The sequence below is a fragment of the Chiloscyllium plagiosum genome, chromosome 10 (assembly GCF_004010195.1).
Source record: "Chiloscyllium plagiosum isolate BGI_BamShark_2017 chromosome 10, ASM401019v2, whole genome shotgun sequence".
In the NCBI taxonomy this organism is placed as follows: Eukaryota; Metazoa; Chordata; class Chondrichthyes; order Orectolobiformes; family Hemiscylliidae; genus Chiloscyllium; species Chiloscyllium plagiosum.
Window position 1 is genome coordinate 49,228,178 of NC_057719.1, and position 22,842 is coordinate 49,251,019.

Here is a 22,842-nt window from a genome sequence, read left to right on the forward strand (position 1 = left end):
ACCCTATTATTCTTACAGATAGCTGAGATCTCCTTGCAAGTTTGTTTCTCAATTTCTCTCTGACTATTGGGGGGGGGGGGGGGGGGTCTATAATACAATCCCAATAAGGTGATCATCCCTTTCTTATTTCTCAATTCCACCCAAATAACTTCCCTGGATGTATTTCCAGTTTAGTATATTTTGGGTGTCTTTGCAGGATAAGCTTTTGAAAATGAGATTGGTGTTTAGAATAGACATGGTGGTTCAAAACATCTGTTTCTATGCTGTATGAATCTATGATCTGAAGCCATTTTCATCTGGAAGGTTCATTTCCAGATGTTTCATCACCCTACTAGGGTCTTTGGTGGTCCTCTGGGCGAAGCACTGCTTTTTTGTAGATGTATTTTGTAAATGACTTTTTTTTTGGGACTAATGTCATTTACAAGATATTGTGCAAGAACTGTAGCAAACACTACATTGAACAAACAGACAGAAAACTAGCCACCAGGATATGTGAACATAAACTAGCCACAAAATAACATGACCCTCTCTCACTAGTATCCTTACATACAGATAAGGAAGGACAACACATCCATTCTAGGAAAAACCGAACTGAGACACGTCCGAGAATCCCTAGAAGCATGGCATTTCAACCGAAACTCTATCAGCAAGCACATCGTGTTTGACCCCATATACCACCCCCTGAGAAAAAGAGCAGGAAATGACATCACCATCCCAAAGAAACCCAAACATATAAATAGGAAGCAGGAATTATCAGCAGTGCTTCGCCCGGAGGCCCACCGAAGACGTTATAGAGTGACGAAACGTCTGGAAATGAGCCTTCCAGCTCAGCGAGCAAACCTACATGCAGTTCTGATGTTTCAATCTGCGTTATCAGTGGGTGCTTTGTCTCCAGGTTAGACAGTACATGAGTTCCCAGCCTTGTTCAGTGTTGCATTTTAAGTTTCATCTCCTCTCACTACTCAAGCGATTTCCTGTTTAGAAGCTTCTAACATGTCAGAGTTCTAACATGTCTTCAAACTTAATTGCAATGATTCTTTCTTGAGCATGCGAGTAACAGTGTAACTGGTCATCGAGGTTCTTGTCACATCTCCGTAATGCCGACATGACTGGCTTCTTTGCCTTTGAATGAAATATTAATTTCAGTTTTGGCTGTTTTTGTTTATTAGCACTGCTGCCGCACAGCGCCAGGGGCCCAGGTTCAATTCCTGCCTTAGGCGACTGCCTGTGTGGAGTTTGCACATTTTCCCCATGTCTGGGTTTCCTCCAGGTGCTCCAGTTTCTTCCCACAATCCAAAAATGTGCAGATTAGGTGAATTGGCCATGCTAAATTGCCCATAGTGTTCAGGAATGTGTAGGTTAGATGCATTAGTCAAGGGTAAATGTAGAGTAATCGGGTGGGGGAGTGGGTTTGGGTGGGATACCCTCCGGAGGGTCGGTGTGGACATGTTGGGCGAAGGGCTTGTATCTACACTGTAGGGATTCTATGAACACTTGTTTCATGAAACGTGACCAACCTGACTAGTAACATGGTTGTTGTGGCTATTTTAAGTCCATGGTTTGGTCTTTCTTTTAAATACTATTTCAGCCCATGAAAATCTAAAGCAATAAAATTCAGAACTTAACTGCACTTTTTTTTTATTCACCGTGAAAGTTGCTTCAAGATTTGTTTATTTAAATGTTCTAGTGACAAGCTCCTCATGTTGTATGCTTCCAAAATCGCAACTCATTTGAAATTCTGCATTCTGTCTGCTCTAATTAGAATTATCTTTACCACATACCTCCACTAACAATGCAGATACCAGTTTGATTTTAAATTTAATAAGTTCTCAGCCTTGTGTTTAAATCCTTATGTGGTCTCACCTCTTGACGTCTAAAATCAACAGCAACAGTTTGTTTTTCTCTCGTACCTTTAACATAGGAAAACATCTCCACATATTAAAATACATCATAAAAGTGTTAACAAATAAAATTGAAACTGAATTCCATATGCACATATTAGACTAATGACCAGAACCTTGATCAGAAGTCTATTTTAAGGAACATCTTCAAGGAGAGTGCAGATTTAGCAAGGGTTCCAGAGCTTAGAGCCTTGGCAACTGAATTCACAGCAACAACAATGTGGTGAGGAAAACTGAAGGTACAGATAGGAGAAGGTTTTTGGAAGCTATAGAAATAGGTACCCCAGACCTGTACTTGAGACTTGTTCTCCTATTTCTTATCTATGTATTGCTCTGAGGCAAAATTATTTGGAAGGGCATTGGGTGAGTCAAAGGCACGGATGCGAGATGAACTAGGGTGGGAGGAGTCTAGTCAGATGATGTTGTAAGTCGGTGTCTTATAGGTGGTGCAGATATAGGGTTGGAAGCTCATCTCATGTTGCGTGTAACATAAAGATTCAGGTTCAGGCAGGTACTAGGGTAAGACATGAAGTCATTGGTGAGGGAATAGAGCTCATTTTGGGCCTAAAGACAATGACTTTTTGTATATATTTCTGTTCAGACAATACTGAATGTTTGACAAGCAACTTGAGAACAGTGAAGTGGGGGTTGAGGTGCTGATGAGACAGTGTCACCATATGTGTAAAAGCTGACGCTGTGCTTTCATATGATACTGTTGAAGGGCAACGTGTCATTGAGAAGTAGGAGACTGCCAAAAATAGGTCCTTGGTGAACAATACCATAACCAGTACAAGAGTAAGCGGGAGGGGAAAATCTTTGCAGGTGATTCAGCATTGAATTCCGGTTTGAAATGCTCTGCCTTGAAATGCCTTTGAGATTGATCTCAGTTGAATCATTCAAATCACCTCTGGATGATTGAATGTAAAGATAATTATTTAAGTAAAACATTCATGGGATGAATTGCCCTGAGGGCAGTTAAGAGTCAACCACATTGTGTTTGTGGGTATGTAGAGAGAAAGTGAGGACTGCAGATGCTGGAGATCAGAGCTGAAAATGTGTTGCTGGAAAAGTGCAGCAGGACCTGCTGTGCTTTTCCAGCAACACATTTTCAGCTTTGTGGGTATGTAGTAATGTGTAGGCCGGATTAGGTGGGGAAGGACATTGGTGAACCAGATGGGTTTTCCTGATTGATTTTTTTAATTCCAGATTTTTGATGAATGCAAATTCCTCGAACTGCCTTTGGTGGGATTTGAATCGGGTTCCCAGATGTTATCTGGGTCTCTAGATTAATGGTTTTGCAATAATAGCACTTGGCCATAACCTCTCCTAATGTGCAAGGTTAGGGGGAAAAGGCAGGGGTTTAGCATTTGTCAGAATGCTTAGAGCTGATGCTGACACAATGGGCTGAATGGCCGCCTTCTGCACTGTAACAACACTTTTTGATTCTTTGCCGATGGGTGGAGAGATAAGGATAGAAAATGAACTGCAATCCTATGCAGCAATTAGGTAACCCTCATTGTTGCATCATCCTTATCATTATAGAGTCATAGAGATGTACAGCATGGAAACAGACCCTTCGGTCCAACCTGTCCATGCCGACCAGATATCCCAACCTAATCTAGTCCCACCTGCCAGCACACAGCCCATATCCTTCCAAACCCTTCCTATTCATATACCCATCCAAATGCCTCTTAAATGTTGCAATAGTACCAGTCTCCACCATATCCTCTGGCAGCTCATTCCATACATGTACCACCCTCAGCATGAAAAAGTTGCCCCTTAGGTCTCTTTTATATCTTTCCCCTCTCACCCTAAACCTATGCCCTCAAGTTCTGGACTCCACGACCCCAGGGAAAAGACTTTGCCTATTTATCCTATCCATGCCCCTCATAATTTTGTAAACCTCTATAAGGTCACCCCTCAGCCTCCGACGCTCCAGGGAAAACAGCCCCAGCTGTTCAGCCTCACCCAGTAGCTCAAATCCTCCAGCCCTGGCAACATCCTTTTAAATCTTTTCTGAACCCTTTCAAGTTAACTGATGATTCAAAAATATTTTTCTCACAAAAAGCTTCTTGGCAAAACCCAAAAAGAAGTTGGAGATAAAACAAATGCTAAGGGAATATTCAGTTCACAAAACTTCGCCTACCAATAGAATCAAATCACTGGGACATATTTACGGGTTGTTCTGCTATAACTCATGCTTTGCTATAACATGATTGACAAATTGGGGGTGCTGTTTCTAAAGCATGAACTTTTTAAATGTGTGTTGGCTGTAACATGATTACATCACCAACACTTTAAGCACTGTTTCTAAAGTGCAATTTTTCAATAATGCACACTTGCACGTGAACGCAATCATCATGTTATAGAAGAACTGGTTCTATTTGTTTACTATTGTGCTTACCAAAACTAATGTACGATGCTCTGGAATCAACCACGTTAGGACCAGAGATTTTTTTTCTATAGAAAAGTAAGTATCTTAATTTTTGAAGTAAAGAGGATTGATGAGGGCAGAATAGTGGACGTGATCTATATGGACTACAGCAAGGCATTCGACAGGGTTCCCCATGGGAGACTGGTTAGCAAGGTTAGATCTCATGGAATACAGGGAGAACTAGCCATTTGGATACAGAACTGCCTCAAAGGTAGAAGACGTGGTGGTGGATTGTTTTTCAGACTGGAGGCCTGTGACCAGTGGAGTGCCACAAGGATCGGTGTTACGTTCACTACTCCTCATCATTTATATAAATGATTTGGATGTGAGCATAAGAGGTATAGTTAGTAAGTTTGCAGATGACACCAAAATTGAAGGTGTATTGGATAGTGAAGAAAGTTATCTCAGACTACAACAGGATGTTGATCAGATGGATCAATGGGCTGAGAAGTGGCAGATGGAATTTAATTCAGATAAATGCGAGATGCTGCATTTTGGGAAAGCAAATCTTAGCAGGACTTATCCACCTAATGGTAAGCGTTGGGAGCATTGCTGAACAAAGAGACCTTGGAGTGCAGGTTCATAGCTCCTTGAACGTGGAGTCGCAGGTAGATGGGATAGTGAAGAAGGCATTTGGTATGCTTTCCTTTATTGGTCAGAGTATTGAGTACAGGAGTTGGGAGGTCATGTTATGGCTGTACAAGACATTGGTTAGGCCACTGTTAGAATATTGCATGCAATTCTGGTCTCCTTCCTATCGGAAAGATGTAGAGGTTTACAAAATCATGAGCGTGGACAGGATAAATAGACAAAGTCTCTTCCCTTGGGTAAGGAAGTCCAGAACTAGAGGGCATAGAGTTAAAGATGAGAGGAGAAAGATATAAAAGAGACGTAAGGGACAACTTTTTCATGCAGAGTTTGGTATATGTATGTAATGAGCTGCCAGAGGAAGTAGTGGAGGCTAGTATGATTGTAACATTTAAAAGGCATTTGGATGGCTGAAGAAGGGCCTGTGCCCGAAACGTCGAATCTCCTGTTCCCTGGATGCTGCCTGACCTGCTGTGCTGTTCCAGCAATAAAGTTTCAACTTGGAGGGATATGGGCCAGGTGCTGGCAGGTTGGACTAGATTAGTTTAGGTTATCTGGTTGGCATGGACGACTTGGACCAAACGATCCGTTCCCGTGCTCTACATCTCTATGACTCTAACACATTGTAAATGAAAATACATCCAACATTTATTTTCTAAACTCCAAAATCTCCATTCATTTGGATAAATGTCTGTTTGTTTTTGATATCATCTTCACTCTTCTTAATCATATGACATAAATGTTCTTTCTTTAGTTTTAAAAAGCCCAAATTACTACTGGTCAGCCACTTTTAGCTGTTCCAAGTATCTCGCTCTATTCCAACAGTTTTGAGAATAACAAATTCCATTTTGATTTATTCCAGTCACGTACCTAAATACAGTGAAAATGTTTGTTTTGCAAGCAGTGCAGGCAGCTCATAGCAAACAGGGACATTCAGATCATGGGGTGCTTAGAGCGAGGCACAGGAGGTGCGCAAAGCAAGATCAGTATTTGAAGTTAGATCCATTCAGCAGTCTGATAACAGCAAGGAAGAAGCTGTTCTTGAACCAGTTGGCATGTGTGTTCAAGCTTCTGTATTTTCTGCCTGATGGAAGAGATTGGGAGAGAGCATTGCCAGGGTGGGAGGGATCTTTGACAATTTTGGCCACCTTTCCATGGCAATGAGAAGTGTAAATGAAGTCCATGGATGGGAGGTTGGCTTCCTTAATGGTCTGGGCTGTGCGCAGAACATTTTGTAGTTCCTTACAATTCTGTACAGAATAGTTGCCGTCCCAGACCGTTATGCACCCGGATAGAATGCTTTCTGTGGTGCACTTGTAAAAGTTGATGAGGATCCTTATGGACATGCTGAATTTCCTAAGCTGCCTGAAGAAGAAGCGGCATTGTTATGCTTTATTGACCATTGCATCTATGTGGAAGGACCAAGTCAGATTTGCTGGTTATCGTCACTCCTTGGAACTTGACATTCTTGACTGTCTCCACCTCTGCTCCGTTGATGTAGACAGGGGCATGTCCACTGCCTTCCTTCCTGAAATCAATGATCAGTTCTTTTGTTTGCTGACATTGAGAAAGAGCTTGTTATCATTGCACCACAGCACCAAGCACTCTGTCTCCTTCCTATATTCTGACTCATCATTGTTTGATATCCGTCCTACTGTGATGGTGTCATCAGCAAACTTTTATAGATGGTATTTGTTCGGAATTTGGCTGCACAGTTGCAGGTGTGCAGGGATTACAGTAGAGGGCTGAGAACACCTCCTTGCAGGACACCAGTGTTGAGGGTGCAGGGCACCACTGTTAAGGTTACAATTTCGCAAAAGCCTTTTGCAGGGGAGGTGGGGTGGTTAACACAGGAGCGTGGGAAGTGGGAGTATGCAATTCAGCTCTTCAGGCCCACTCTGCAATTTAATGTGATTATGGCTGATCTTGTCCTGATCTCAACTGCAATTTCCTGCCTGCTCCCCAACTCTCTTTATCCCAGTTTTCATCAGAAATGTATCTGTTTCTTTCTTGAATCTATTGATTGATTCTGTCTCCACCGTACTCCTACAGTGAATTCCACAGATTCACCACCCTCTGAGAAGTAGTTTCTCCACATCTCAGTTTTGCACCTACCTCCTCTCACATTATATCTATGTCCTCTTGTTCAAGACCGTCCCATAAGGTGGATGTTGACCAGATGATTCCCCCTTATCAATTGCCTTCAGCATTTGTAGACCTCAATCAGATTCCACCCCCCACCCGCCTCCATTCCCCATTCTTCTGATTTCCAGAGAGTACGAGTCTAAGTTATTCAACCATTCCTTGTACAACAGCCCTTTTATCCCTGGAATCAACCTTGTGAACCTCCTCTGAACTGCCTCCAGTGCCACCACATCCTTCCTCAAGAAGACCAAAACTGAGCATGATATTCTAAAAGTGGTCTCACTAATGTCTTCTATAATTGTAACAACACTTCTTTACTCTATGGTCCACTTTTCTTGCAATAAATGCCAGGATTCCATTTGCCTTTCTTATTATAAGCTGCACCTGCATACCTACTTTCTGCAATTCATGCACAAAGATGTCCAGATCCCTCTGCACCGACGCACTTTGAGCCTGCTTGTCATTTAAATAATAATTTGCTCTTTTATTTTTGTGGCTAGAATGGACAATCTCATACTTACCTACATTAAACTCCATCTGCTAGATTCTGGCCCATCTCCTAGCCTAACACTATCCATCTAAACCCTTTTATCCTCATCGCTACCTGCTTTCCCACCTATTTTATTATCATCTGTGAACTTTGCATTTACATGCTGTTCCTGCTTGCAGATAATTTATACGGATTGTCAATAGTTAAGGTCTAAAAACTGAACCTTGCGGCAACCCACTAGTTACAGTTCACCTTCCAGAGAAGAACCCCATTTATCCTCACCCTCTGCTTTGTCAGTCAGCTGATCATCTACCCTACGCCCTCTCCTGGATCAGTGTTTTATGTGACACCTTGTCAAATGCCTTCTGGAAGTCTAGATATACAACATCCCCAGGATCATCCTCATCTTCCTTGCTGGTTACAGGCTCAAAGTACGCTAGCAAGTTTGTCAAGCATGACTTGCTGGTGTGGTAAGCCATATCAGTGGGCTTTACCATTTCACTTGAATTATCTCTCCTGAAATATTTAAGCATGAGTAGAAACTTTCATCTCTGAAGCCATGTTAACATGTGTGTATTGGTTCTTATCATTGTAATGATTTAAAATTAGCCTCATGAGTCTGTAGTTGCCTGTATTTTTTGAATTTGGTTACTATGCCAGTTTATTTCTGTTAACCAGAAGATTAATAAAGTAATTAATTATTGATTAATTATTGATGATTGATCCTATGTCAGGATTTAAAAACTGAGAACAAGTTATCTTTCTTTCCTTCAGCAATCCCATCAACAGATTCCAAAACCGGAGCTCTTTACTTCTTAGATGTTGTACAACAGGCAAATACGATTTTTCATTTGTTTGACAAACAGTTTAACGACCACCTCATGCCACTCTTAAGGTGAGAGATTTTTGTTAATTGGCACAAATACTTCAGTTTATCTCTGATTATGCTAATAATCATTTGGACTACATTCGCATTGCATGAAAACCTTTGGTTGGATCTTAATTGAATTGATATGGAGTAAATTGTCAAATGACATCCTGAATGCTCCATTGTGAAAAATCATTCGGCTTCAAAATCTGAAATGTATTTTATCATTAAAGTTGCAAGAACAAAAAGCTTTTCAGTAGCTTATTTTTTAAAAAAAACTTGTGTATTATCTATTTAATTATCTATCTTTATTATTTTTCCTCATTCAAACTAAGTTGATGTTTGGTTAATAATTGTACCTACAGCTCTTCTCCTAAACTGACTGAGTGTCTACAGAAAAAGAAAGAAGTCATTGAACAGATGGAAGTTAAACTGGATACAGGAATTGACAGGTAAATATAAATTCATTGCAAGATGCCGTATCAGGGATGTCATTAAATCCCACAGTTTTTCTTCTGTCTATACGGCATCTCATTATTGGTTGGTTAATCATCCATCAGGCATCTGTTAGATACAGCTTTTCAATAAACAGTATCATCATTGAGCTGCTTAATCCCTAAGTAAACACTTTTCTCCTGCAAAAAAAAATCTTTGTCTACTGTAGAAAACCTTTTATCCAATTGAATGGGAGATTCTAAAGTTTTGGAAAATACATGTTGAGTATATTTTCATTAGGATGTTAACAAGGATTTTTGTATGTGTGATGCAGTGATGTAACTTCATTTCGTAATTTAAGATTGTAGATGTCATTTAGCCCAATGTGCCTGTGCTGGCTTTTGGAAGCAGTGGTCCCAGTTAGTCTTACTCGGTGCTTTCTGTCCAATGACCTACAATTTTAGATTAGATTACTTAGTGTAGAAACAGGCCCTTCAGCCCAACAAGTCCACACCGACCCGCCGAAGCATAACCCACCCAGACCCATTTCATTTACCCCTTCACCTAACACTACGGGCAATTTAGCATGGCCAATTCACCTAACCTGCACATTTTTGGATTGTGGGAGGAAACCGGAGTACCCGGAGGAAACCCACGCGGACACGGGGAGAATGTGCAAACTCCACACAGAGTCGCCTGAGGCGGGAATTGAACCTGTTCTTTGTCAGCTGTTTACTCAGTTCACCTTTTAGGAATTAATGTTGAATCTGCTTTCACCTCCTCCTTGGGCAGAGTAATCCAGATTATAACAGTGGCCTATATATCATCTTTTCAAAAGACGGCACCTTATTTTCTGCAAGTTATTTCCCCAATGGTTTTTAATTATTATCCTTTGGTTACTGACGTACCTGCTAATGTAAATAATTTTTCTTCATTGACTCTATTGTTCAAGAAAGGATCAAGACAAAATATGGAAAATTGTAGGCTAATTAGCCTAACCTCGATTGTTGGTAAAATTCTAGAATCCATCATTAAATTCTTGGAAGAACAGGGTCGGATTAGAACAAGTCAACATGGATTTAGTAAGGGGAGATCGTGCCTGACAAACCTGTTGGAATTCTTTGAAGAGGTGACAAGTAGGTTAGACTGGGGAAACCCAGTGGATGTGGTCTATCTAGACTTCCAAAAGGCCTTTGATAAGGTGCCACACGGGAGGCTGCTGAGCAAGGTGAGGGCCCATGGTGTTCGAGGTGAGCTACTGGTATGGATTGAGGATTGGCTGTCTGACAGAAGGCAGAGAGTTGGGAATAAAAGGTTCTTTTTCGGAATGGCAGCCGGTGACAAGCGGTGTCCCGCAGGGTTCAGTATTGGCCCGCAGCTGTTCACATTATATATTAATGATCTGGATGAAGGGACTGGAGGCATTCTAATGAAGTTTGCCGATGATACGAAGTTAGGTGGACAGGCAGGTAGTACTGAAGAAGTGGGGATAAAGGTAAACATGCAGGTTGAGTCCGTGATTAAGAAAGCAAATGCAATGTTGTCATTTATCTCAAGAGGGTTGGAATATAAAAGCAGTGATGTGCTACTGAGACTTTATAAAGCTCTGGTTAGGCCCCATTTGGAGTACTGTGTCCAGTTTTGGTCCCCACACCTCAGGAAGGACATACTGGCACTAGAGCGTGTCCAGCGGAGATTCACGCGGATGATCCCTCGAATGGTAGATCTAACATACGAGGAACGGCTGAGGATCCTGGGATTGTATTCATTGGAGTTTAGAAGATTAAGGGGAGACTTAATAGAGACATACAAAATAATACATGGTTTGGAAAGGGTGGATGCTAGGAAATTGTTTCCGTTAGGCGAGGAGATTAGGACCCCGTGGACACAGACTTAGAATTAGAGGGGTTAAATTCAGAACAGAAATGCGGCGACATTTTTTCAGCCAGAGAGTGGTGGGCCTGTGGAATTCATTGCTGCGGAGTGCAGTGGAGGCCAGGACGCTAAGTGTCTTTAAGGTAGAGATTTATAAATTCTTGATGTCACAAGGAATTAAGGGCTACGGGGAGAATGCGGGTAAGTGGAGTTGAAATGCCCATCAGCCATGATTGAATGGCGGAGTGGACTCGATGGGCCAAATGGCCTTACTTCCACTCCTATGTCCTATGGTCCTATCAAAATCCTTGACTGAAGTTGGACATTTTTATTAAATCTTAACTTTCTTTAGGCTATAAACAAACCCAACTTCTCTGTCTTTCCATTATAGTTGATGTTCCCCTACATGGTCGATAGGAAAATATCTCTTGTTCATCCAACCTAACTCTCCATTCAGTTTTTAGAGATTTGCAGTATATGCACTGTTTCACCCCACCGGAAACCATGAGATCTGGGCGATTTGAAAACTAGATTTAAAAATCCAGCTCAATTTGGAAGCAAACCTGTATGAGCATTTTGGCAATTGGAACCAGTCCAGATCACTCTAGCACCGATAACTTTATGCGGTGTTATACAAGGTGATCTTTGCTCCGGTCTGAAACTGGTCCACTTCTTAAAGGAATTCAGCAAGTCAATATCTGCCAGCTCTAATGATTTCCCCTGATTATGTATATAACGTATATATGTATATAATATTGCAGTTTGCTATTTAAACTCAACTTGCCTGTGAGCAGTCCAATCCCTTGATATCCATATTTGAGCATAATCTATAGTCCTGGGATTCATTATCTTTGTCAGCAAGATTGCAGATGAAACCTTTCCTTGTCATGTACAACTAGATCATGAATGAAAGTAGTCAGGAGCAGTGGTCTTGACATAGATTCACTTTAATCTCTGGTGTAATTCTGATTGGATTATATAATTTATTATTGTACCATGCAATAGTCAACCTTTCAAAAACTGTAGATATTCATATTTCAAAGGTTACCCTGAAGCAATTTACACTATACCACTGTAATGTCTATATGTTGTTTCTTTGCATTTTTTAAAGAAAATTGCCTAGTTCTGTACCAACATAAAATGAAATAACTGGCATATGCCACATTAAAAAATTTTGTTTTGTGAAGGACTTTGAATTGTATGATTGGACATATGAAGCATATCCTGAGCGTTGAACAAAAAAAGACAGACTTCAAGCCAGAAGATGAAAACAACGTACTAATTCAATATACTAATGTATGTATCCAAAACTTTTTCGCAAATATGTAAAATATAATCACGCCATACTAACAGAGTTTTATTCTACATAAAATGTTGTTACATTTAATTCTCCCAAATGTGCCAAATGATTGCTTTGCTTTGAAAATTTTAACTGATTACAAATCAATAATTCTTATCTTCATGCATAGCTTTCAGTCTGAATCTATATTATTATCTTTAGCCTCTTTTTTTAACATCACTTTCTAAATTTCTGATAAATTATCATTTGATAATGCATTGTTACATCATTAGGACATTGCAAAGGACTTCTCATTCAATAAATCTTTTTGAAGTGCGGGTCACTGCTCTGCAAAACAATGGCAATCTATTTGTATGTAGAACGGTTCCATAAATGAATCTGCTTTTAAGTGATTGAGGCAGAATGCTGGCTTGGAAAAAATAACTACACATTTAAGTGAACCACACGATCCCTTTAACAGTTAGCTCAACATACTTCATTTTAATATCCCATCTAGAAGGTGGCATCTCTATCAATATAATTCTCCCATGAATTGGGTTAGGTCTATATTATGTGCTTAATTCCTGGAATACAGTTTGGAACGTAATCATCCAACTAAGACAAATGTGTATCCAAACAAGTTATGCAGTGTTCATATCACCCCAAATTGCATAGAACTGCATTTAAGGAGCTGATTTTAGTTTTACACACTTTATAAGATCCAGAAAGATAATTGATCATTTATATCAAGACATGAGGAGTGAGACATCCCTAAGTTTGCAGAATAACTGCTGCTCATGCCTTTAGGCTGTGGACTTGCAAGGAAAAACTCGGTAATTCTGCTATATAACTTTCAAAAGCCTGCTACCAATTAGAGTATAGATGGTCAGAAGTGTTCAGTGTGGCAAACAGTCATTGACTCAGAAGAAGTACCAGATGATTTTCAATTCTGCGATTGCAGTCACAATGCAACCAAAAAGTGGCTTGTGAAAATCAAAAAGTAGTCTTTGAGAAGATCTCAAGAGGAGCTGTCACAAAAGAAAGATATTTGAGCCCAGTACTACATAACATACTTTTTACGGTTGAGACCCCTGAGATGGCCGCACGTTATACAGAAAACAAAACGATTGAAAATGTAGCAAGCTGGGATAATTGATTGACTTGTCAAGGTTTGGTCCATGTACAATAATAATATCATAGGTACATCAAAGATTTGTATATTCGGCAGTGATCCCAGCAGTGATGGTGTTTTGCTTGGGTTGCAATCATTTTGTATCTTCCATAGGAGCAGCTGTTTTAGAAATACATCAAATGACCAATCTCAGCAGGAGTTTGATTGTAAAGAAGCTTCCCAAGTCTTTATTAATTTGGGACGAATGTTTTGTATATTAATGTTGATGTACCTATCCCATGAAGATATAACATTTAAAACTAAATTATGGATAACATTTTTGTTTAAAATATAAATCTCATTTTGGCTCATGAGTAATTTTATACAGGTTATATATTGGGTGTGTAGAGGTTGAAGAAAATTTACAAGTTGAAAGTTCATCTGTTTGTATTATAAACTTTGCAACTGTCAGGTGACACAATGTTTATTTGCCTTGCAGTTTTGAAGCAATTGCATTTAGCCTATAATGCAATATCGCATTTTCACTGCTTAGTATAATACAACAGCGCACAGTAATGATGTTGCATTTCATTTTTGGCTAGGCTTGTGTCAAAGTCTGTGGCTATGTCAGAAAGCAAGTAGAAAAAAATCGAAATTCGATGGATGGAAAGAATGTGGATACTGTTCTAACAGAATTTGGAGTTCGCTTCCATCGTCTAATTCATGAGCACCTTCAGCAGTATACTTACAGTTCAATGGGTGGTATGCTGGCTATCTGTGATGTAGCTGAATATCGCAAGTGTGCCAAAGAATTTAAGGTGTTGTATATGCTCTGAATATTAACATTATCGCAACACTGCTTTGTATTGTTGTTGTTTTACACTGTCTTTCTGCTGATTATATAATATTTTCTTGCCTTTCTGGTAGCAAATTGAAATAATTGTGACTTAAAAGTATTAAATGGGTCCATTATCTTTCTGATTTGCTTTTGATGTATCATCTCTCCCTCAACAAAATATTAATTTAATAGAAAATTGGCCTTGAATAGTAAACAATACTTTAGCGAACTGAATGTTTAGATTTAGAATGTCTTAAATTTTCCATCTTAATAAATATAAATATACATTGATTTGATTGGAATTTTTGTTGCTTAACAGTTTTGTCAGGGCTGTATCTCACCGAATAATGCTAAATTGCAAGGATCCTTTTTAATTTGTCAGGACTAATAGAATAGAATATCCATTATGTAGTAATGGATGCTTTTAACAACACTACATGTTATCACCTAAAATTTTGGTTAACCTTAAGTCTTTAATCCAAACATCTGTTTGTTTGCATCTTAGAAATCATTAATGTAAAGTAGTTAAATATAACCATGCAGATATTCAGCAAATCCACATTCAGAATTGAGGATCAGGCTGACTTGCCCTATTTTCAGGAAGTTAATTGAACCATTTCTGTATTTCTATGACCAGATGGTCTATGATGTCAGACTGATGCTGGAGGCTTTCTAACGATAGTAAATAATTATGCATGGACACTTACATTATTGTATTGAAGTAACATAAATGCTATATTTTCTTCTAATTATAGTATATTTTTGTCATCATTGTAAGTACACTAAAGAAATATGAAGCCCTGTGTAACTGGAAGTATGCTTTGTTGAAAATATAATGATTTTCTTTTCTAAGGTTACAAACTTGCCCTGTATATAACTTCTACAAATCTCCTGTAAGCTGCTCCTAACAGGAGATTGGTAATGGTATGCCATGCTCATCTATCCTCTGTCATTCACTGTGACTCGTACATAGCCTATCTGTGACCTTCAGCAATAGCGAGGTCAAACTCCTGTCTCTGCTGCTGTCCACTTTGTCTTCGGTCTATAGCTTTTCAACTCTGATCACATGACAGAAATTGTTTTCGCTTTGTTTTTTTGATGTCATTCTTTAGAGTACTTCTTGCTCTTGCAATTTTCAAGCAACTCTTCTGAAATATTCTCATATTTTGTAAACATTTTTTCCATTTATATCTCCTTAAGTCAGCTTTCAAAAATGGTACATCAATTCTTCAGACATCACATTTTTTATAGATGAAAATCTGAAACTAATCAAAGCTTTTTTTCTTGTTTCCTGATCAAACAACCTAACTTTAATGCAATTTACATCATAAGAATGAGGCTTGAGAGAAAAATACACCCCACTTTGACTTGCATTGTGTCCTTGCACCTTGAAGAACACAGTACAGTTATTAGTTAAGTAGCAGAATTATACTCTGTTACAAGTGCAATTTGCCCTTTTATAGAAAATAGGTCCTCCAAATCATCATGAGAGTTCCGTGTTTTCCATTGCATTCTCTCTTTTATGCATTTCTGTCTGTCTTAATCATCAACTAATCAAGATAAGTTTATAATTCCAGCCAGTGATTCTACTGTGCTTTATTTTTGGGAATTGGCAGGGGGAAGGATGTGGGGAATGGGATAAGAAAACGTCTGCCCAAACTGTTAGTCTTCCTATTTGGTGCATATCTTTTGCATTCTTCAGATTAAAGCTGCTTTTACTAAATATGCAATTTCTCTTGAATTGCAACAGCTAATTGCACTTTTCTCTTTGTTTTTTATATATAGATTCCCTTGGTGTTGCAACTTTTTGACACGCTGCATGCACTCTGTAATCTCCTGGTTGTAGCACCTGACAACCTAAAGCAGGTCTGTTCTGGAGAGCATCTAACTAATCTTGACAAGAACATCCTTCATGCCTTCGTGCAGTTACGGTCTGACTACAGATCAGCACGCCTTGGTCGCCACTTCAGCTGAAATCCTTGTTTTTTTGAAATCTGAGTACAGTTTTGAAGCTTGATACGCTGGACTTTTTGGGCTTAGGTTGTTTCAAACTTCAGAAGCTTTAAATACAGGGCATTCCAACCCCTGTTACATAGCCATTTACAAATATATTTGGGATATTTGTGACTTCACTAAAAAGCAGCCATTATTGAACTGTTTCATTGAAAAACAGGCTGAGTTAATCCAAGTTAAACACAATAATATTTTTGCACAACTTATGCTCTAATGATTATCTGGAGCTGAACCTATCAGAAGCTACTAACATAACTCGTGTCCATATGTAACAAAATTGCTGTTCATAATTAAATACAATCAGGGAGGTTGTTGAAGCACTGAATAATAAATTTAAAGCTCAGTTCTATAAACACTTGTTTGAAGAAAATGTACAGTGTTTTATCCAGGTATAATGGATTCACTTGCTCTTACTGTACACAAATGTAACACTATATTAATAGTATATTTGTTTATACAGGTCTTTGATTAAACAGCTACAGCAGGTGCCTCAGCATATTGAACATGTTATTGCTTCATAGGTTATTTTGTTTGTCAGGGAATGGGGTGAGGGTTGAGGCGATTGTCATGTGTCTCTGTTACGCCATTCCTATGTAAGTTAACTTAGCTTTAGTATTAATGAGCTACTGCAAGTAGTGCTCGATTAAATACATAATGCCTTTGACATCTCTGGTGTTATTACTGTTCTCTGTTACACTAATAACAACATTGCTAGAGGAGATAGAAGAATTGAGCATTCTGAAAGTCATTGCTCTTAACGTATGGGGGAAATTTTTTTCTTAGTTAGTGAGTTTTAATTATTTTTGCTATAAATGTCAGTCATTTCAACAGACCTCAAATTTATTTTGTCAATGTTCTCTGAGTAAATCTTGCCTCTCAGTATGACCAGAAGTACTACAAACAATTGGTCAGTAATTTTTACATTTTGTACTGATCCTTTTTCACACTCTAGAATATGATTTTACATCATTCCCAACAGTTGTAATTGTTGTAATTATTTCCTGTGCATTCTGTGCAGTATTTCTTCTGGAATATGAAGAGTGAACGATTGGAAATGATCAGTGGAAAGCTGCAGAATTCCTCCACTAGTAAAATTGTAAACATTACTTCCTCATGATTAAACTGCAAATGCCCCAGTATACAGAGTAGTTGAAGTATTTCTCTTTATTTCTGTATTATTGTCAATAATCCTTGATACTATTATCTGTATGTGGGGAAAGATGAGATGTTACATTTTAATTATCCTTGAATGCTAAGGACAAAAGATATTTAAATCTGAAACAACCTTAGTCATATGATTGGGCGAACAGGTATGACCTTTCATTTTATAACTCAAACCATCTCTTAGCGGCTGCAGGTCTAATTGTTCAAAGTCAGGAAAGCTCAAAATAGGAAAGAAAGGCAAACCCACTGAGGTACTTTTATTTTTTGAGTATTCTGATAAATCAATAGTTTAAAATTACTTTGTTCAATAATGTGTTTGATTTCCCATATATTACACTTCCTTTTCCAGACATTTAGCAACAAGTATGTTGTAGCTCGTGGAGTAATGCAGTGGAGGCTTGTAACATACGCCCATTTGCCATTCGTGACCCAGTAGACCATGCAGTAATTCTAGCAGTAAAGTTTATTCATTATTCAAAACTGTTGAATCTGAAGCTAAGCTATTACTTTTGTTGGAAGTTTCATTTGACCTTAATTTTATTTCAGCCTAAAGGACTTCGAATGAATGGGAATATGGTATAAAACTGTTACCTCCATTTGGGGTTTGAATATTTATTAACCTGATTTCCAGGAACCCTTAGCTTGAAACTATGTGCAGGTACCAAAAGTTGAATAACTTTAGGTAATGAGGTCTGACATCAGTTAAACCTTGATAACATGATTTTCAATGTGTGGAAAAAATTGCAAACACCATGATGCTTTCAAGCATGGATTTAATAATAAGGATATAAGACAGCACTTGAAATAGCATTTGTGTCTTTCGTGTGTGTGTGTGTGTGTCAGTGTCTGTCTCTATCTCTCTCAGAATAGCATGTGCATGCTGTTAAGTACCAGAAAACTTAAGGAGAAAATACTTATGCCTTAAAATCTGTTGTTGCCATCTGTCTCTTCCTTCACCAGCTTCCATATACAGTATTCCAGCATTGACAACACCCACCAACTGCCTACTATCCATTTGGAAAAACACTGGCAAGACAAAAGGCATTGCCTTTGGCCCATATCACATCACCTGCCCTGTAATGTTGCATACCAAGTGTTGTATCCTGTTTAACTCCTGAGTTGAGGTGCCAGCTGCTATGGTCTCTGTCACAAAGATCCCTTGCTCCCATCTCAAATAATATTATGCACTATAAACCTAACAAAAACCTAACAAAACACATCTAATACTGAAATCCCCCACCACTAATTTTATGAGATTGGACTATTCTAATACTCCCTTGCACAGCATTATCTTTGTAAACCTTAGTTCTCCAAGCTTTACTACTTTTATTCTTTCAAACATGAAGTTCTATACCACCACTACCCACCTTCTTGGCTTCCTCATTGCCTTACCCATCCCTAAAATTACTCCTCTGCTCCAAACATACTTTATTTAATTCTGAACTCTTGTGCCCTGTCACCACGCCATTGCTCCATCATTCTTGCCTGTCTTAAGCTTTTCTGAGACCCCATACTCTTGGATTCTATCTCTAGACTTCTTTTTCTGCTTTGAGACCATATACACACCCTCCTGTTCTGTAAATGCCTCCTTTGAATCAGTAGCTAGTTTTTTCGTACCCATGAATAATTTTACTATGTTTTTCTGTTAAGTTGGATATCCAAATGCAAGTTCATTTTATTGAGAAGAGCAAGAGAGCTTTGGTCAATTTTCTTCATTCTACAAATTGCAAAAAATAAGTCCAAGATTCAGTTCCAAAAATGACCTCTGGCTGTGAACCTTGAATGTAAGATATAAGGTAGTCTAAATTTGAAGTTGGTATTAAAAATAAGATGACAAATTGTTTTGGTAATTTGCAGGGCTTTCGGGTATGGAATTTGCTGTGAGTTAGTCATGGAACCAAGATCCATAATCACTTTGTAAGTGAAGTAGATAATCAACTCTGAACGTTTGGAAGAGAAAAGTAAGAATAAGGGGGCTAATGGGATAACTTATTTTATGCTGCAAAATTCCATATATTTGACTTAAGGCACACAGTGTTTGCAGTTCTAAATAATTGTTCAAAATATGAAGTGCTACACTTTAACTTCTCCAGCGTGTTTTGGTCTTCAACAATATTTATTGAGGAAATGTGTCAAAGGGTTACATGTACATTCTTTCATTAGCCAATCTGTGCTTCAGAGAATTGAAGTGCAGTTGCCAAGCTTACACGGCTTTGTCCAGTTGGATCTCCCTAATCTGGAGAATTCACAATGGATTCTGCAGCTGATAGGTTCCTGTAATGGACTGGAAGGGATTTGCTCTGTGATGCCTCAGTTAGAATACAAGTTAATTCAGAAATTGTGTTGCAAAGCCTGCTTGATGGGAGAAAGAAGTTGGTCTCCATTGCAGTATGGTGCTATTTGTACTCTTTACTTCCCTCCAGATAAAGGATAACTATGGCAGTTACTGTCTGATCTTTTAAGTTAACATAGCACCTCAGAGCTGCTGCTGTTTTTGACATGAGACCTAAACCTGACACTCAGTAAGCTCTTGTATCCTTTTTGAGTCCATGTTTCCTTTTGATCTAAAACTGGCACTCTAGACGATTTTCTTGGTGCTGGCTTTGTCTCAGCCAAATAAATCTGTGTTCCACGATTTTGTGGTTGAACAACTCTTCCTCCTAAGACGTGAAAATAACAGTTCAATTTTTATCCAAAGTTCTTGTTCAAGTTGTGGTGGAATTTCATTTGACTTGGGGATTACAGTCACTTATTTAAATGCAGCACCTCACCCGTATGAGAAGATTGTCTTTTTACTTTGGATAACCTGACTTCCAAGTTATGTCTGATATAGTCAAATATATTTAAACTCCTAACTTTTTAAGGACATAGAATTTTTTTTCACTCAACCTTATTGAAATATTTTGGGGCCAGACAAAATACGTATGTAAGGCTTATTATCCAATGTAATGCACACTTTTATGAAATGGTAATCATTTGATATTGCTGGTAAAGAAGATTTGGCAGAACCTTGGCATCTGTTGTCCCTGTCCATTATATCATCTATTTTCCTTGTCCTCATGGTGTTCAAATAAAAATATTATTTCTACACTTTACTCCACTGTATTGTTGAGTAGTTCCATCCTACCTTTTAATTTCAATACAAATGTTTAGCCAAAATGGTAAACTACAAAACATGAATTTCCACGTACTAAAATTGAACCATTTAACACTATCAGCTATGTGTCTCTTATCTGATTTGTCTCATAAGTCACTAACAAAAAAAAAACATGAAAAAGTTGAGTTAAAGGTGTGCAATCCTTTACAATTTGTTATTGACTCGTGATTCAAACGCTCAATTCTTCAAATAACATTCACCCCTATTTTTGATTTGATTATAGCTATCAAATTTAATAGACCTTTCATGGCTATTAAAATATTGTATCATATTTTTCATATTATTGAGGAAGTCTCAATGGCCCTGATCTTTAGCAGTTTAATCAGTGATTGTTCTTTTAATGTTTAGAAGAAGCTAGAGATTGTGTGATGAACAGGATAATACTATTTTATTGAATTTTCTCTTTTTGCACCCATCAAGCCTTATTCAATTTGACTTTGGTGAGGTATTATGTCAGATGCCTGCTGGGACTCTGGCTTGATTCAGCTTAATATTGAAAATATCTGAATTGCCAACTTCTCTTATTTATGAAGAATTAGAGCAACAATAATCTTCAGATTTTTTTTCTTCTGTCCTTTTTGGGTATAACCAGATGGTGATCAGCAATTTTGCACAGTATTCCATTTATATTTTACTAAAGGAATAATTTATTGTGGTTACAAATAATCCATAATTTATTAAGACAGCTTACTTAAAATCCATTTTGGAATTTACACAATGTGTACACAAAAATCAAACTGGTTACTTTGGAAACATATATGCATTTTGATGCCACCAAAACCTGAAACTACAAATAAATTGAGTATAAGTGTTAGCTGTTAATTAATAGTAATGTTTAACATGTATACATGTATTACCTAGGGATCTGAAATGGTCACAAAGAAGTTAGGGAAAAGAAATTAAGCTTATGCAATTTTCCAAACATCCACCACTGCTAGCACTGTAATTTCACATCCTTCCTTTAGATGGCATGTTTTGATAACGACAGTCAGTTTAACTGCACTTCTTTTGAGGAAAGTATGTTTTTAATTGAAATTTCTCTTTGAAATACCTGCTTACATTTATTCCAAAAATTACCACAATGGGTAAAAAAAACTTGTAACTTCATGTTAACTAGTATAGCTGGTGTATAAGGTTAAAAGTTATTCCAGTTTTTAAAGCACATCAAAAACAGGAGCATGAATTGTATGGGAAACTTAATACCGTGAAATCAAATAGTTGAAAAATAACTAATTAAAAAGCTGTCATTTTATATTTTTAAAATCGAAAAAAATGAAAATACTCAAGCCAAGCAACATCTGTGAAGGGAGAAACCGGGTTAATGCTTCTGCAGGTGATCTTCTGTTGGAGTTGCCAATTGGAGCTGACTTTTGAGCATTTAAGTTGTAAACTTAACTGTTCGGTTATTTTAGTTTTAACTGAAACCTTTGTTATTTGAAGCCTGTGTAAAAGGAAATTGATCTTCTAAAATTTGCAATGTTTAAACCTCTTGAAGTTAAAATTTCAGTGATATGTAAATTTTTGCTGAGTTGTTAAGGAAGGTCCCAAAAGCATTTTCTAAAGTTGTATGCATGTATCTGAATTGATGTTTTAAATAAAATTGTTTTAATGAAAATAATTTTAGGTTGCATGAATATAGTTAGGTGTCACTGCAATCTTACAGAAAATGCATGAAGTATGTATCGCATTTAGACATATCAAAATCATTCACATCATTTTTGGTAACTGGTGAGATGCACATAAAGAGGCATTGTGGCATTGTTGAACTAGTAATCCAGAGACAATGACTAATGCATCAGTAATAGTGATTTGAATCACATTGTGGCAGATGTTGAAATTTGAATTCAGTTAATAAATCTAGCGTAATGGTGACCATGAAATCATTACCAATTTGTTGGAAAAGCCTAACTGGTTCACAAATCTATGTAGGGAACAACCTGGACTACTTGAGTGATTCCAGATGCACAGTTGACTCTTAAAATATCCTCTGGAAAAAGCCTAGCAGGCCACTCAGTTGTGTCTTAACTATTGGATCTGATAAAAGGAATGAAACTGGATAGACTATCTGGCATTGACTAAGGCACTGTAAATGACAACAGCAAAGACAGCGATCCTGCAAAGACCTCGTGACGAAGTGGAGGCTTGGGCCAAAATTGGGAGAGGTGTCTCACAGTCTAGTTTAACAATGACAAGTGATTTCTTCCAAACCTGCAAAATATTTAAAAAGAATGGACTGGATAGATACAGATAAGATCTTCCCTTGGCTGGGGAGTCAAGGAACAAGGGACATTAATTTCACAGAATTGCATAGTGCAGAATGAGGCTATTCAACCCATCGTGGCTGCACTGGCTTTTGAAATGAGTATCATTGGATCTAGGTAATCTTCTGTATTAGCGAATTTTAAGAAGATTTATAGCTCCGGTTGAAGTTCTGGGTGTAAGTTTGCTCACTGAGCTGGAAGATTCATTTTCAGACGTTTAGATTAGATTACTTACAGTGTGGAAACAGGCCCTTCGGCCCAACAAGGCCACACCTCCCCGCCG

The 22,842-nt window shown here is 38.1% G+C and overlaps 1 protein-coding gene across 1 annotated transcript in view; it reads left to right on the top strand.

Annotated features, from left to right (window-relative positions):
• exoc5 (exocyst complex component 5) overlaps window positions 1–21,916 on the top strand; it is a 184,791-nt gene extending 162,875 nt beyond the window's left edge. Inside the window, exons 15-19 of the mRNA XM_043698437.1 lie at window positions 8,333–8,453; window positions 8,792–8,878; window positions 11,924–12,032; window positions 13,729–13,944; window positions 15,750–21,916. Coding sequence (XP_043554372.1) covers window positions 8,333–8,453; window positions 8,792–8,878; window positions 11,924–12,032; window positions 13,729–13,944; window positions 15,750–15,938 — 722 coding nt within the window. The 3' untranslated portion in view covers window positions 15,939–21,916. The remainder of the gene's footprint in view (window positions 1–8,332; window positions 8,454–8,791; window positions 8,879–11,923; window positions 12,033–13,728; window positions 13,945–15,749) is intronic.
• Window positions 21,917–22,842: the final 926 nt, after the last annotated feature.